An 18,371-nucleotide genomic window follows, 5' to 3' on the forward strand; every position below is an offset into this window, starting at 1 on the left:
GGCAAGGTGGGAAGAAGGACACTGAGAGTTAAAGGAAAAGGACACTTGTCATCCCAAAAGCTTCCTCATGTGAACAACTCTGGACGGATGTGATTCAGATGTAGAAGAATCTGGAAGAAGAATATGAATGCATTGACAGAAGGCAGAGAGAGGGGCGATTCTTTTCTCTAAAAGTTCCCGTAAGGACACCTGCAATCGAAAAGACAAGGAAGAAAAAAGAAGAAGAGGAGACTAAGGAAGAAGAGGAGAAGAAGTAGTGCATCCTGTCTCCAGCCATTGCAAGGCTTCTCTCACAGGACAAGATGGGGGAGGGTGAAAGGGGGAGGAAAAGAGGTGGAGGGGGAGAACAGGAGTGAAAGACGGGAAGAGCAGCATCATCATCTCTCGCCCTCTATTCGTTCCAGTCCTTTTTGAGGTCGAGGTTCCACTCCCAGTCCAAGTAGGTGTTCTTGTCGTCGTCGGTGAAGTGGGACTTGACCTTATAGTGGCCTCGTGACATCACGCCTCTGGGGACCTCGTCGACCGGGCAGAGAAACTCGTGCTCCTCCTCCTTTGGGCAGTAACTTCCCACCATGTGCGACACCTTTTCCACTGCAGGAAGACACAAGATGGACACTTAGGGAATAATCTCTGCTTGAGTCTACAAATCCTTCTCACACTGCAAACAAACAAAAAAAAAAAGCTGTTTATCAAATTTCTTAATACTTAAATTTTAGTGAGCTTTGAAGGTCTGACTGTAGTACAGAAAAGAAGGTGGGAAAACATATTACAATACGTATCAATATGAATAGTAAAGAATAGGATAGTTTTAGCATATTGTTTGCATTTGATGCAAAGATGTTATAAGATTTGTTTTGCATTGCAAATCGAGCTGGTATTGATTTTGTTTGCAATTACTGTCCGTCCACCTTCGTTATCTGCACTTATGTATATCAGCAGAAGTAATAAAGTATATCTTTCCTGTTCCAGTTAAGTTTTCTTTTTCTTTTTCTATTTTAGCTAATTCTCTTTTTATTTCATCCCTATATATAATGAATGTATTTCAATGTTTTTAATTTCCAATGCCAATCTCTGCTAGATTAAACACAAATAAAAATAATATTTAAAAAAAACTAAAATTTGTTATGTTTTTGCAGAAAAAAACACATCACTATGCTACATCAGCATAGTTGAATTAAAAATGCAACTAAACATATACCATATTTAGTCAAGCAGTAGGCCATAAATTACAAATATTAACTCTGATTGATGTATAGCTATGGGTTTTTGTCACTTTATGATCAGCATCATTGAGGAAACCAGATGGGTAGTCTTGTTTATATGAAGTCTTAACAAGGTGACTGAATTGACCTTACCTGTAATTCCTTTTCTGGAGGTCACATGATGGTACCGCAGGCCAGCAACGATTTCTCTGTTCACCTGCACACACACATCAGAGTTCAGAATATTGATTTCCATAAATGTTTTAGTGCTCCGAGTAAAGCTGCATTAAAAAGACAGCAGTGATGTCATCTGTCCAGCAGGCGTCCTCACAGCAGGGAGAAGTCAGTCACTCTCTGAGCTGTTGTTACAAATACATTACTATCAAATCACTTATAGCCTAAAAACATGATTAACTGTGCAGTAACTCTTTAATCCTGAAGGGAGCATGAATGTGCATATTCACAGCAATCCATCCAGTAGTTTGAGACATTTAACTAAAAACTATAAATGTGAACCTCTTGGTGGCGCTAGATGAAAATAAATAAATATCTCTACCAAATTTAATGGAGATCAATGCGTTAGTTATAATAGAGATATTTCAGTAAAAGCCAAACACATCAATCTACTGGTGACACAAGAGGAAAAGTCAGGGGATCACTAAAGTCAGTGGGCTTCATCCTCTGGGGACCGTGAATGTCTGTACAACATTGAATCTCAATCCATCCAATAGTTGCTGAGATATTTCAGTATTGATCAAAGGATAGACTGACCAACTGACATTGTCATCAGTCATCTCGCTCACATGGCTAACAATAATATCAGAGAAATGTAAAAGTAACGACTTTTTCATTTTAGAAATCCAGAGCGTAATCACTAGTCAGACTCGATAAACTAACTTGCAATTAAAGACAGAAAGTTGCCTCTCTAGTATTTTTCCTTAATGGCACTATAAATGAATCAGCACTGAAAAATCATTAAATATGATAATGGTCTCATTTGATATTGTGGTTTGATCGTTAAGTACATGGTGGCTGAATCAGCACGGTCTCCTATCACTTAATCACTTACTGTAAATACCTGATTATCTGTTGGTTCATTCCATCCAAACATAAAGTGATCCATGCATGTTGTAATGTTGAGGTTGTCAAAATAAGATTTTCACATGAGAAATAAAAATCATAATAACATACTGGATAATTTATACAATTTCATTTTTTTCCTTACTCAAAGATAGAAGGCCTAGTAGGCCACATTCTGTTATAAGGCGGTGTCAGATAAAGATCAGGCTACACAAATACTATTAGTAATTTATAGTATTTATAGAATTAGATCATAGTTGTGACTGTGAAATATAATTGTTTCAAACATTTTCAATAATTCAAAAGTAAAATTCATCGAGACGTCATCACTTTATTTGGATTGATAAAACTGACGAGTTATAATCATTAAAGAAAGTTGTAGCCTGTTGTAGTCTGTAAAAACAGACTAACTAATTTTAAATGCTGAATCACTTTTTTGAAATTGAGAATTTGGTCCGAATTCAGCTTTTCTTAGATAGTAGTGGGGCTTCAAGGAAAAAAAGCTTTGGAACCACTGATGTGGAGTAAACGTCTCCATCCTTAATCTACCTCTGTTGCTGCATCGATCCATCTTACCTTGAAGTGAATCATCAGTCTGAACGTCACTCCTTCCTTTAGGGAGAGGGTCTCCTTCAGAGTGCTCAGGTCTCCTGAACAAACAACAACCACAGGACATCACTCACGGTCAACATGACTCACTCTGGATGATATCACCTGCTGCAGCATCTCAAAATGACTCAGTGCATGATCACACTGCTGCTGATTTACACATATTTAAAGCAGCATTGTGTTAGAATAACCATCTGGACAAATTGACCATCTTTACCCTTGAATATGTATTTTTATAAAACATTTAATAATCCTTTTTATAGTTCATTTTCCCATTTTTTTCCAAACTTTATAGATTTAATTTTCAAGCAAAAAGACATAGGAGTGGCATGTTGAGCTTTAATTCAAATTTTGAATAGATTTACAATCATAACAAATAAGAGAAAAAAGGAACTTGAATGGCCAAAAGAAACAAAACTGAAATATGTTTTTAGAAAACAAAATAAGGGATTTTGAAACCAACAAGGAATAAAAAGTTGCATAGTAAATTCAAATAAACTAACTTAAATAAAGAATAAAGCATGAAAGTTTGTCGTTCTTGGAAGCTGTTAATAAGTCTTAGTTAGGTTAAATACAATAGCAGATGTATGTATGTACATGTATGTAATATGGTTCACTGCAGGTTAAGATAATTAATATACACACTTAGGTCAGAGGATTTTGAGCATTTTACTCTCATTGTGTGAGCTAAATAAGAAGAATCTAAGTCATAAAGTTGGGATGCCTTCTGCATATATACATAAGAGTTATTATTAAAAAACAGAATGGCTTCTTTGTTCAATACAACAGTCTTTGTCTTGCTGTTGGGTTGAAAGGGTTCATATTGAAGGGAGGAAAGTACCCTGGACCATTGTGAAAAAAAAGCACACAGCAATCAGAAATGCATCCACCATCTAATCACTTTATATCTCAATTTAAAACCCGACCAGCAGATCTGAGTGCCTCCTAATGGATGGAGAGAAACAAGGGAAGGAGGGGAGGAGAGGAGATGTGAGGAGAGATAAAGGGAATGGGCTGAATAAAAAAACAGACAGCAGTGACAGGTTGAGAAAGAGAGGAAGAAGACAGCCAAGCAAAGAAGAGGAAGTGACCTATAGATAACACACATTAACAGAATATATAGTACATTGCTTCCTCAGAAGTGCACTGTACAGGGTTATAGGTTTGATTCCCACTAGTGTCACCCATATTAAATATATATGCACTCATGGAAGAATGGAACATATTGCTATTTCTGATGAAAATCTTCCAACTCTGCTCATATTTTCACTTTAATTGAGAATCTACATGTGCCCTTGTGGTTTGGAAGCTTTTAAACCATCACAAAAAATACTTTAAACTCCCCATTAAATAAAATCAGAAATGTACGTCATCAAGGTGATAAAGCTGTTCCTCCCTGGCTGACATTTGGGAGATCTATCTCTGCTCTATCTGTGTCTCAGGACTCATTTCATTCAGTCTCTCTCTCTATAACTGTGGAATGTAAATCTCCTCTCTCTCGATGTAAGACTCGTCTCCTCCTCTCCTTCCTCTCGTCTCAGGAGAAAAGAGAAAAAGATGCTGGCCTCCCCCGGGAGCGTCTGACTGAGAAAATAGGTCAGTGTGGAGAGCTGTGTACCTGTTATCTTCACACACACACACACACACACAGACATGCAAGCATGCATTCAAAGATGCACATGCGTGGGCAAATCCACACACTGAACATAAAGCTGAAGCTCACACTTTGTAGATATTGTTGTTTCCACAAAATATTCAAATATTAGGGAATAAATCAACTGAAAAAGTTCCCTTTACACCCTGCTAGTTTACTTTGTGACCTATTTAACGATTCATGCCAAAAAAATTACAACTGTTTAATTTGTTTATTTTTAAAGCTGCTGCTTGAGACTTTAAATCTTAATTCAAAATACCTGATTTACTTATAAAGTGTGATGTGTTCTTATATTTTAAACTACCCAACAATGTATAAAGTAGTTAAAGTGATAACAGCTCCACCTTTATAATCAACATAGCAGGTTTCTACAGCCATGCTAGCGGCTTTAGGAGGCTATCCTATATAATGACAAAAAGATTAACTGCACCATTAAACAGTAGTAATGGTGGTCTATTTTAAAATATATAATAAATGAACACTCAAAGGACCATTCTGCTTAATGAGTACGCTACTTAACCTTTCATTTTCCAGTTTTCCATTCACAAACTTTCCTCCCATTACTGAGTGTATTGCACAATTAGAATACCGTTAAATTGGTCACATATGACTGACATAATACTACAGCCCCAAAGCACAATAAACGTGTGTTGTTAATATTAGTGGCCGACATATTGAGGCTGCGTGTTTGGCGTTTGTGTGATAATGTGTAGGATGCATATATATATATAGCATGCATGATCAGCAAAACACCCCTGCCAAGCCAAGGATATTGCTTTTCGTAGTACCCCAAGTATCATAGACGAAAGTGTTTTGTTCAATCTTAAAGTACAGAAATATGATGTAGTGTGTTATTTCTATAATTGAAAAATTGAATTTAAAAACAAGAAAACGTGCCAAGTAGTACTATTGCAGTAAAAAGACCTCACACAGAAATAATGATTTACAGCATGTTTTCTAGTAAAATGTTACATTGATGTTTAATGTATATACATATATATATTTAATGTTTATTGAAGTCAAACTAGGTCACAGTCTTGTGCCTGTGTTATTGCATGGATGCCCCCATTGGTCAATAAATCCTCATCTCTGGCAGTCATATTGCTTTGTCCACGGAGACACAGAGACACATTACAAGATGTTTTTTTGCTGCCAGCTCAGCCTGAAAAATAAGAAATATGTTTTTCATGTTTAAATGCATTAATGTTCAGGGCAGTGATCTAAGCACAAGCAACAACTGAAATGACAACGAAACTGCGATTCCTTGAGAGCAGGAATGAATCTAAAAGGAGAGTCATAGTCTAGAAGCAGTGCTGATAAAAAGGGAGCGAAGTACAGGATGATTATTAAAGCAAAAACAAAGTGATGAGTTCAGAACGAGGAAGAGGAAGTGTCGTGAGGCGATGATCTGAGGCAAGAAAAATATGAGCGGTCAAGAAGATCAGACACGTTTAAAAGATAATCTAAACCACGTTAGTTAGAGGTAAAACAGGAAATGAGTGCTCGCTTATGATTGTGGGATGGATTCTTACAGTATTACAATGTGAAACAAACTACGTATTGGGCTATTTGAGGTCATGAAGTACGGTTTTACTGCAACATAAACAAGTAAAAAAATTTGTAAATGCTTCAGTGGACATAAATTATAAATTATAAACTGTAAGACTCTAAGACGTTCACACAAACCCAAACAACCTGGCAGCAGTTAAAGGTCTCCGATGGGACAAACAGTAAAAGGAGCAGCGAGAGTGAGTATCTCATTTTCTTTTCTACATTTACACTTTCAAAGTGTGGAGCAATCACCTTTACTGTGGTGCAATGTATCCCCCCCTGTTTTGCCACCCCTCCTTCTCTATTTTATACACACACACACACACATGCACACACACAGATTAAATGCTCGTCATCACTTAGGGCACCGTGCTGCATTGGAATCAGCCTATAGTGTATAATGAGGTCTCTAATGCATTCAGCCGCCGATGGAAAGTCCATTTTCACATCCAGCCTGGTGCCGGCTCGGCTATCTAACTGCAACATGATACACCAGCAGGACCGATTATTACCCTTACTCTATAGATTAATGATGAAAGATGATTTTCTCTCACACAGCAGCATTCAGTTATTTTTCTGTTTTTTTTCTCATTAGCCCTAGAACACAAACACACACACATATTAATCAAAATTAAACCTCGCATATATTTGAACGGCTTCCAGAGAAAATATGGGAAGGAATAGTTCAGTATCAGATTTTCCAGTTGCATTCGATAAACAACAGTGCAATCAATGCTTTCTAAAATAGCCTCGGTCTGTCAAAGAGCATTTCTTGTTTTGGACTGAGGTTTTTTTTCGTCTGCCTGTTTGGACAAAGAGCAATCTCTCCCAAGCTCATAGGTAGGTCGCACTATGTTGTTTATTTTGATAAGTAACATGTCAGAATTAACGCAAGACGAAGTGATCTAATGCTGAAAACTGGACGAAACAAGCACCAGAATAACTGTGTTACCCACACGTACTCATCCCAACTCGTAACAATTTGATGCTTGGTCAGAGCCGTTGGCGTCACTTGCTAATGCACCGGGTTGCTCATCGTGTGAAACCACATCGCTCCACTACATTACAGTAAACATGTGGTTAACGTGGTGAATTCAAACAACAACAACAACATCATGGTTGGGCTTAAACGAAGAATGTAAATAAAGTTAAATGTAAACAATGTAACTTTAAAATAACTCAACTTTGGGACGCAAACACTAGTCCTGACTTTTAGTACCTAATATAGGTAAAGCTCAATAACATTGCATCCTACATCGCCCATAATGCATCTGGATATCGTCTTTCATTAGAACATTCCAGGCTGGTAAACATCCCCACCTGCAGTTTCTAATCCAGGCTCTCAAAACCCTGCCAATAAAGCTTGTAGGAAGCAGCCTGTGTTATTTTTGTACACCTTTTTATGGTCCATTACGGTAATTGAGTCACGTGATCTTGACGTTAGTAGCAATGGGGATATCATCTGTCAATGGAAGGAGGATAGAGGGAGTCTTTTTTGCTGACCGCTGTTTATTGCCTTTGTACGTCGTAAAATTATTTGGAAGGTTTTGGATGTGTAGTATATCCACCACAAGTATTGTTTTGTTCTTTCTGCGAATAAAACTACAAAATGCAGCCACTGTATCTGTGAATCATTGACAGCCAGCTTGTCAGCAGGTTTGTCTCCCCTACTCAGTTTCTCTGAGACTCATTTTTAGTTTGAGATAGTCACCTATAATGCTGATGACATCACTAAGACATCACACTACAACTGTTTTTTCTGATTAGTGCTCCTTTTGTCGGGTCAACTGAACCTTAATGTGTATGATCCATGAGTTGCCCCTTTAAATTCCTCGCCCCCAGTATGTAATGCAGTCTTTCTGTTAAAAAAATGATATTGTCCAAGTCCATGCCGAGATCACTCAATCGATTTTCCATCCACCTTTCACTTCCACCATCATCTATGTTTGCGATCAGATCTGAAAGCATTAGATCTGTCTGGTGCGGAGGAGCAGCAGCGAGCTCTTTCCATTTAGTGCAGATCAGCAGATCTTCTGTTACACAGAGAAACATGCACATTAAAGGGTGCTGGACACTCTGTGTTTGAAACCAGAGGGAGCTGCATAGTGCAAAGTCAGTATTGCCTAGCAACCAGGTGACCTTTCCTATTAGCAGTCTGTGATCGTGTCTTTGTGTGCGCGTGAATGTGCATGTGTGTGTAACTGTGTATGTGGTGCAGGGAGGCCTCAGACAAGGAAAAAATCTGAGCAAAGCATGCATGCAGAGAAATCAGGAAGACACACACACACACACACACACACACACACACACACACACACACACACACACACACACACACACACACACACACACATACACACACACAGTCTCAGCAACTGTTGTCCTGTTGACACACCCTGACACACAAGTCATTGATGAACCTACACACACACACACACACACACACACACACACACACACACATCGATCTTTTCCTCAACTTTATCCCCCGTAGGGATTGACATAATCTCTTTGCAGCCACCTGATTACCATGCACCTCAGACACACACACACACACACACACACACACACACACACACACACACACACACACACACACACACACACACACACACACACACACACACGCACGCACGCACACACACACACACGCAGACACACACACATGAACTTACAGACACCTCACTCTCCTTCTCTGAATGTCGCTTTCCGCTGCACCCAGGGGAGGATGTCAATACAGCCCACTAAGCAAACATTTGGCTGTCTCTCCTCTCTCAAGCGTGGACACACCCACTGCAGTCTTTCTGCACATAAAAGGCAGAACGTGGGCTGAGATGCCTTGCTCGGGGGCAAATCAGTGGCTTTGGTCACCACATAGGGTGCGAGGCTTTAGCAGCATTGTTCCACAACTAGCTGGAGGAAAAGTAACGCTGGATAGAGAAGAACAAACAGAAGAGTGATGGAGGGGAAGCGTTGCGTACCTGTCAGGTCCATGGTGATTGGTTCAGGAGCCTCGTCACACAGCAGGGTCAGTCTGGTCACCTGGACGTTAGTCACAGCGGGGTCTAGTGAGGAGAAACACAATATTCATAGATTCAAAAAAAAAATTATTCATTCATTATTATTGCTTTATTTTTATAAATCAAATATTTGCATACAATTTTTATAAAAATAAAAAAAACAAAGCAAACTTTATTTGCTTTATTGCAATCTTCGATGAGAATGTCCGAGTCGGGAGATGATTAGCTTAGCTTAGCATTAACACTGGAAGCAGGGGGAAACAGCTATGAGAATAAGAATGGATGAATGGATCTTATTCTTTGCCTGAAGTCGGGCGCCTCCGCATTGCTTCAATTTGTGTTCTTAAACCCTTTATTTGTCAAATGCCATGTCAATATATATATATATATATATATATATAGCTGAGGCTGACGGGTATGTCATTAGAATGTCACTAGGTATTTGGTCACAAATCAAAGTACTGTCTTCAAGAAGTCTTCAAGAAGTACTACCCTGAGCCTTCCTCTTAGCACTTATTGTATTCGTAGTAATTTGCTTCTGCACTGTACTTTTTGCTCTGGTTTATGCTTTTAGATGCTTATTTAAGAAAGGAGATGCACTTATGACTTCTGGTGACTAGTAGTTCTCTATGTTGCATACACTTATTGTAAGTCGCTTTGGATAAAAGCGTCTGCTAAATGACTGTAATGTAATGTAATGTACTGGGTGAACTGACATTTTACAAAACACCACAAATATCAATTGCATGACGTTTCTACAGGAAAAGTCAGGCGATCCTCAAAGTCATTATGACTCATCCTCTGGGAACCATGAATGTCTTCACAAAGTCAGCTGGTTTAGCAATCCATCTAGTTGTTGAGTCATTTCAGTCTGGTCCAAAGTGGTAGACTGACCGCTAGCATGACTAAAAAAACATTAAACGTCTGTGATGCTAATGCTAAAATTGTACATGTTAAAATATCACAGTCCATAAACATTTCAGTTAATGGAGAAGAAGGTAATGGTTCAATACCAGTATTGTAAGCCAACATAAATCAGCATTGGCAGATTAAAAGCTTTAAGGGCTTCTGTTTAACAATAAAGTCCTCTCCACCCCTCCCTGCTTTTCCTTCCTCTCATTACAGCTTCTCACTGTATTCAATATTACTAAGATTAAGATGAGGCGGTGTTGAGTTACAGCGGTGGGGGAGTCAGAGCTATTCTACTGATATCAGCTGTCATGGCCCGGCTGCTGGATTAGAGATTGCTGAGGCAAGCAGTTCTATTCCAGTGTGTGTGTGTGTGTGTGTGTGTGTGTGTGTGTGTGTGTGTGTGTGTGTGTGTGTGTGTGTGTGTGTGTGTGTGTGTGTTTTATCAGAAGTTGATGACTGCGAGGAACTCTGCACCAAGTCGTTATATAGAGTGAATGGTATTGTTAAAGCTGCAGTAACATTAGGTACGAGGGTGAATCACCAGCTCTACTGTAATCACAGGTAAACATTAGACACACACACACGAACACACGAACACACGCACACACACACACACACACACACACACACACACACACACACACACACACACACACACACACACACACACCTGCAGGCTTTGTTTCCGTCCCCAGCAGGGTTTGCTTGTACTTGACCAGACTCTCGTCTTCTTTGTCCAGTTGCCGAATCTCCTCCAAAGTCTTCTGGACCGGAGCAATGTAGTTCAGGTTTCTGTCGTCCTCCTCATCCTCAATACGCACATCCTTCTTGTCAGCCAATAGACCTTTAAGTGAGAAGAGAGAAGACCATTAAAGGGATACTGCAGGTTGTTTAATCTAGACCAGACGTATCCCCACACTCCCTTGGTTTACAGATTAATACAGTTCCTCATTTATCAACATCACCTGTCATTTTCCACATTTGAATTTACTTTAAACTTGATTAACACTTAACACAATATACAATTAAAGTGTATATTGTTACAAGTATTGCAATCTATCAATTTATTTATAGAATTCAAGCATTTATCCATAACATACAGCAACAATACAACAACAATTTCAACAGTTTATTCATGACTTTTAGCGGACTAATTCAACCATTTTAGCCATTTAGCCAACTGACAACCATTTAGCATTACTTTTAGCTAGCTGGTTTCAACAGTTAAAGCATTACTCTTTGCTAACTGGTGTCAAAAGTTTATAGGATTATTTAAGCCAACTGGTTTCAACGGTTTATAGCATTACTTTTCGCTAGCTTAACTGGTGTCAAAAGTTTATAGCATTACATTTAGCTAACTGTTTCAACCATATATCGACAGTAATACTTTCAGCTAATTGTTTGGACTGTTTATTCATTAATTTTAACTAACCATATCAGTGAGGGTAGGCGAACTAACAGAAACATCTCAACAGCTCCACAAACTTATATACCTCTATCACTATCAAAAAAACAAAGATATAATATTAAAGCTGACTTCTCTCTGACTGGAAGTGCAAAGAAGAGAGAAGTTAAATAACATTTGCAGCGGAACTCATCTGGGTCAATATTTCTGTTATATTTCAGTGCCTGAAGTCTCAACCAGGCAGCGAGATTGCTTTACTGCCTGGGATAAGATGCATCTTACTCTAGGCCTGCTCCAGCCATCCGGGGTTGGATTTCATCAGGGATTTTGATTTAATATAGAATTTTTACAGACATTCGATAATGTGTTCTGCAAGCTGAAATTTCATTTTGTCATCTCCACCTCATCCGCACCTTTACAGAGAGTGAACACTCGCAGACTGATATAGTTGCACTAACGTGAAAGGATTTGATCAGCAAAACCACAGTTCACAGAAGTCACTAAATAACACAGCAGGTTTTATGAAAAGTGGTTGAGAAAACAACCATTTATTTTGACCTAACAGTAAACATTTTAACCTGTATCACAATAAAGAGTTTTTAAACAAGAGAGAGAACAGACAACACAGAAGGCTCTTATTAACCGAGACGTACCGATGGCAGGAATTGAAAACTTTTTATCAATAGTCCACACAAAACCGTGCTTTCAGTGGGCAGTCGTGACTACAATGCAAGCTTAGCCGTGGCAATAACATAACTGAATCTTCTCAATAATGAACAAACTCAAGACTTTTCAAGTCAAAAGCAGAGATAAGAACGCGGCCACACAAGTCATTTTTTCAACAGTCGTATAGGAGATTGTTGAATAAACCAGATAAATTACCTATTCAATGTTCTTCTCTCATCGACATACATAGACACACACAAACACACACACAAACTGGTCTCCAACACAACTGCACAATGTAACCTCTAGACTCCAATTATCTGGAGAGCAGGCCACACACACACGGCCCGCTGGACGTGTGTTTACCGCGTGGTAACAGCCTTGTGTAATAGCCTCTGGTTCTGTTTTTACTGTTCATAATGAGACGGCTCAGAGTACATTGGCTCAGAGCTGTGTGTGGAGGTAATTGGATCGCACAGAGAGTACACACAATGCACACACACACACACACACACACCCTTTAGTCACAAACATACCCACTAAAAAACATATGGATGCAGTCAAATAAAGTAAAACAGTTTTACAGAATCTGTACACATTAGTGGAAATCAAACGTGTTGAACAGCAACATAATGACCCAATAGAAAGTGTCAGCGCACACACACACACACACACACGCACACGCACACGCACACGCACACGCACACGCACACACACACACACACACACACACACACACACACACACACACACACGCAGTGTTCTGTGTTTTGCAGCAGCACCCCACCCAGTCAGGGCCAGAGCAGGCTGCCTTCAGCCCGTCACCATGGCAACCCTTTCAACTCCCCTTGCAGTGACATCACCTTTGCTGTGAATCTGTTTTATATGACCGAATACATAAAGTGGAGCATTTATTTCTGCTTGCAGCAACAGAGAGATCCAGGGTGAATCAGTCTCAATACACCCTGGAAGATCATTTCCATAAATCTGTTTTTAACAGGATAATTTTGGTTTGTTTCAGTTGTATTTTTTTTATTTTTTTATCAAAATGTATCCAAAGTGCATTCGTGATTTCTTTTGTTGTTGCTATAATTAAGGTTTCATTTAACACAGAGTTAAACTGTTTGCTTGGAACTACAGCTAATGGTCATCACCTTGGGTCGACGCATGGATGTGTTTTGTAGTTTTCATCACTTAGAAAGGTTAATTGATCATGTTTGAATTTCTTTCCCATCTTTTAAATCCACTTAAATTGGTGGTTTACACATTTTAAAATATGTATGGTACAAGGATTAGGAACAGACAGGTTTTCCCACCTCATACTTGGCAGATTATGAATTATAACCACACATACGTATGTTTCCTTTCTATTACGGTATAAATGTTGTTGTTTGAGAAAGAGACCCTCAAAATGTTCTTAAAAACCCCTGATTCTGATATTAAATATGTATACATGAAATAGCATGAATTAGCCTTATGTGTTGAATCTGCATATTTTTTTTATTTATAAAGACAACTGTTCTCCTGTGGAGCTTTCTGTGTTGGATCCAGTTGAGTTAAGTAGCTGACAACATGAGGGATTGTTGATGGTTTTAAATATTAACACACGGATCTTCACAAACACACACATGTTAAACTCTGTGTCAGATGTGGATAGTATGATTCATAAATGATTCACCGTGCTGTATTTACATATCAAACTCTGCAGCTCATCCCCACATGAGTAGCGTAAAATGTGTTTCTGAGCCGCTGCTTCTCTCCTCTCTGACATCTGATAGCTCCTCTTTGATCTCCAGACTGCTGACCTGTCACAGTAACCGTCAATTAGCATTCATTTTGAAAGGAAGGGGTTTGGTCCTCAGAGAAACTAGGGTGTTTTAATATGTATAGTGTGGTAGTAGAAACCTGCCAAAGAGGAATTTCTCTTTTGTTTGAAGGTGCAATGTGTAAGCTCTGAATAGGTGCAGTATTCTCATTTCTACTACTGACTCAATACAGTCATATATATATATATATATATATATATATATATATATATATGTATATATATATACATATATATATTTACATGAAAAGGCCAAGTACTAACTAACAGCAGGGCAAGAATAAGCAAAATTCAACGTAACTGCGTAGCTCTGGTCTGAAATAACACTGCTATCTTATAATCTTAATTTGCATACATATCAATACCTAGATGTCTTTGACAAATAATATCAACATTGTAACATCTTCTAAATTTTCTAAACTAAAAGTCTGCCCAGATCATACACATTGCACCTTTAAAAACAGGTACATTTAGTTGTATCAGATCTGCAGTCTGTTCAATTGAATTTGATCTTAAGGCTGTTTTTATGCTACTGTTGAAAAATTACAAATATTTTCAATGTGGAAATTTAAATTCCTTATGTGAAAATGCTGTGCATGGAGCACCTTATTAAAATGTCACACACATTTTTGAAAGCTACATTTATGAGACCAGGCTGGTTTTTTCTAAAATCTGTGAAAAATCTTCTTAACATTGCACATTTTAATCAGTTTTGTCAAAAGGAAGGAAAACAAATCCTCTCTTTTCATTTTCCAACATAAAAAAGCAGCTGAATTAAGCAGAAACATTCAGGGCTAAAACTCTCCATATTGTGTGAATCTGATGTTAGAGACAAGCTAACACTAACACAAAGCCAGCAGTGTGTGTGTCTCTTCTTGTACATGTGTGGACATGTGTGTGTGTGGTCCTCCTTCCTTTTCAGCGCTCCATCTGTGATGTGATATCAACCGGTGGATTTTTCTTTAATAGCCATAAAACTGCCTCATTAACCCGGCAGCTACTGAAACCATCTTCTGCATCATAACGCACCAGCCTGCTGTAAGATACGTGCTACAGGTGTAAATCAGAACTCTTGTGATGTTACGGAAAAGCTTAAAATCATGTATGATGGGGAATTTAACCTATTCCTTAACTTTTAACCTTTTATTCTATTACACAAAAGAAAAGTGAGAAGGGACATGCGTCTAAAGAGGGACGTCATACAAAACCGGGCCAAGGAACCAGTCACCTCTAAGCCAATGAGTGAGCTTTATATTAATCTTTTTATATATGTGGATTTTTCTAGGGTCGTCTTTGTGCCAAAACCTAATATTTAAATAGCTTGGGGATCATTTATCTTCCTTTTTGTTTAACTTTTGTAAAAAAAGTATTTATCTTCTTGTGTCTGTATAAAAAAAGTGTTATATTTTCCAGAGCTTTAAACTATTTTTCCTATAAGTCAAAACCCTGCTGTCAAATCAAACCGCATTTGCACAAGTGATATATATATATATACTTTTTTTTTTTTTTTTTTTTTTTTTTTTTTTTTTTTTTTTTTTTACACTGAGACAGAGGATCCACAGTCAGCATGTACAACCATAAGACATAGAATCAGTGTTCATCTGCTGATATTTACAGCTAAACCAACACGTTTAGTGCAAAACCAACACAGCAATCTGTCTTGGCAGGAAAGAGGAGGCTGCAGGGAAGGAAGGATTAGAAGAGGAATGCTCGCATGAGTCCTAAAACACACACACACACACACACACACACTGAACATGTTCTTCTGTTGGTTCCTTGTTGACATGAGACTTTCACAAATGTCTGTATCCAGATTGTGACTAAATCAACTGTAGCTGGTAGGCAGAGCCAGGTTTGCTGTTTCCCTGTTTCCAGCCTTAACCCTTTATTGCCTGAATTTATTTACAATTATATTTAAAAAAAATTGTTAAGTTCAATATAGCAAATACAATAGATATCATTTTTGGTATGAGGCAAATTAGCGACATTAGGCATAATTGGGCATAATAGTAATTAAACAAATTCTGGAGCGGTTTGAAGTGAATTCACGACAATAGTCTACAAGGGGTTAATGCTAAGCTAAACTAAGCTAAGCTAAGCTTAGGTAACCAGCTGCTGGCTGTAGCCTTTTATTTAACAGACAGATTTTAGAGTTGTATCAATCTACTCATCTAATCCCAAAATGTTAAACTATTCCTTTAAGGACACATGGATTGTTTAAGTGTGTTCTTATATGTGATGGAGGCTAAAAAATTAAATCTGGATCAACAAACAAACAAGAAAAAATCTGTTTGACATTTATTTAAAATTCTATATCATAAATGGATTATTATTGGGACTTTAAGTATTCAAAGTTGAACCTCTCTTCTTTTTCCTCAACAGCCTTCCTCTGTTTTACTTATCGCCTCCTCTTTCCTTAACCCAGATAACTGTTCACTGAGTCGGGAAAAACACTTCCTTCTCTCTATGTGTGTGTGTTTGAGCCCTGAGCGTTGCTGTTTTTTATAGTCCTATGAGGCCCGCTGTCACTGCTCTGTTCTAATACTATAACGAGACCTCTGGGACGCTGAAACACACATTATATACAAAAAAAAACCAACACACACTGCAAAGCCGATAGCAGCTTTTAAACTGAAGGAAGAGGCCGTAGAGGAAGATTGATCTAAATAACAGCGTTACAACAGGACATGAGCACGCTCTGCCTCCACAACAGGAATCAATATGTCACCTGCACCTCAACGCTGGAGACGCTCATAACACTTCATCATGTTAACGCAACAGATCGTTCACATCTCATTTCCTGCGTGTTTCCGTGTTTATGAAACACAGAGATGACAAACAGATGAGACCAGCTGCTGTTTATTGGTGACATCAACACACTGAGGATGTCTCATGACGCTGCAGCTTCTGTAGCAGATTGTTTTTACTGCCGACATGAGACTTTTAAAGCGAATGCTTCTAATGGCCATCAGGGGGCGACTCCTCTGGTTGTATAGAAGTCTATGAGAAAATGACTCTACTTCTCTCTTGATTTATTCCCTCAGTAAACATTGTAAACATGAGTTTATGGTCTCAATGTGTAGTTTCAAGTCTTCTTCAATATAGCATGATGTTCATTTAATAAATTATGGTCCAAGTTAGAGTAAAATAGACGATAAAGCGGAGTATTCTTTCGGGCGGGGCTTTTGTGATTGACAGGTCGCTAACGCCACCAGAGCCTTAAATCGCTAAAATTCAAGATGCCGTCCAACAAATCGCCAAATTCAAGGCTTCAAAACCGCAGTTCACAAACCAATGGGTGACGACACGACGACTACGTCCACGACTACGTCCACCTCTTATATACAGTCTCACAGTAATTGTTGAAAACACGAAATATTGTATTTAAGTAAGCTACTGCTGCAGTGGACGCAGATTTGTCTTAGAAAGTGGAAAGTAAACTCCAGGATTGACGTCAAGACCTTGTCTCTCTATAGACTGAAAGCATAATGAATGTACATCACCCCTTTAATCAACCTCCCCACACACACACACACACACACGCACACACACACGCACACACACACACACACACACAGTAATATGTCCTCAGCTGCTCTGCAGAGACAGCAGGTTGTCTAATTGACTGACTTGATTGGTCTCGTATGTGTCTGCTCACCCGTACAACCTCATTTATCACTGCTGCCGCAAAAAAAGAGGAGGAGGAGGGATGACGTGAGGAGTAGATACAGTTTCTTAAACACATCTGACAAGCTGACAGCGTGCGTGTGTGTGTGTGTGTGTGTGTGTGTGTGTGTGTGTGTGTGTGTGTGTGTGTGTGTGTGTGTGTGTGTGTGTGTGTGTGTGTGTGTGTGTGTGGATAGTAGGAGTGAGCAGGTGAGGAAGGGAGAGAGGGATAAAAATGAGTGTTTAGGAGGAAAGGAAGGAAGTAGGAGGAGGATTAGGGAACAAGGTGTGGAGGTTGTGTTAATTGACAGTGGGAGATAAAGGGAGAGGGAGAGTAAGAAGAGGGAGGACAAAAGGGGAGGAATAAAGAGAGGAAAAGGGAGGTAAAAAAAGTAAGGGAGGATTAGAGAGAAAATCCAGATAGAGAGACAGAAAAAAAAGGAGGAAACGGGATTTCAATTAGCTCGTTTGAACGCTTGCTGCTCGCTGCCTGCTCCGGTCTCTCTGATTGACAGCTTATGAAGAGTGTTCTGGGCCTCACCCTCTCTCTCTCTCTCTCCCCCACTCTCTCTACCACACAGACAGATTCTTCACTGTCTTTCTTGGTAACATTTGCTGACAGAACACGTCGATCTCGACCGCCTTTGTTTCCTTTCTTTTGTGTTTAACCCTTGGTCCTCCTCTCCTCTTCACCTTCCTCCCCCTTTTCCTTATAACTTCCCTTCCTCATTCCTTTTTCTTGTCTTCTTCTTTTCCTCCTCACCTTCTCCCCGGGAAAAAA

The 18,371-nt window shown here is 38.9% G+C and overlaps 1 protein-coding gene across 1 annotated transcript in view; it reads right to left on the reverse strand.

Annotated features, from left to right (window-relative positions):
* Window positions 1–391: 391 nt before the first annotated feature.
* The window catches only part of arhgdig (Rho GDP dissociation inhibitor (GDI) gamma), a 19,722-nt gene continuing 1,742 nt past the window's right edge, over window positions 392–18,371 (reverse strand). Inside the window, exons 2-6 of the mRNA XM_054608115.1 lie at window positions 10,699–10,872; window positions 9,078–9,161; window positions 2,859–2,932; window positions 1,356–1,419; window positions 392–591 (exon numbers count right to left, since the gene is read on the reverse strand). Coding sequence (XP_054464090.1) covers window positions 392–591; window positions 1,356–1,419; window positions 2,859–2,932; window positions 9,078–9,161; window positions 10,699–10,872 — 596 coding nt within the window. The remainder of the gene's footprint in view (window positions 592–1,355; window positions 1,420–2,858; window positions 2,933–9,077; window positions 9,162–10,698; window positions 10,873–18,371) is intronic.

The sequence above is a fragment of the Anoplopoma fimbria genome, chromosome 11 (assembly GCF_027596085.1).
Source record: "Anoplopoma fimbria isolate UVic2021 breed Golden Eagle Sablefish chromosome 11, Afim_UVic_2022, whole genome shotgun sequence".
In the NCBI taxonomy this organism is placed as follows: domain Eukaryota; kingdom Metazoa; phylum Chordata; class Actinopteri; order Perciformes; family Anoplopomatidae; genus Anoplopoma; species Anoplopoma fimbria.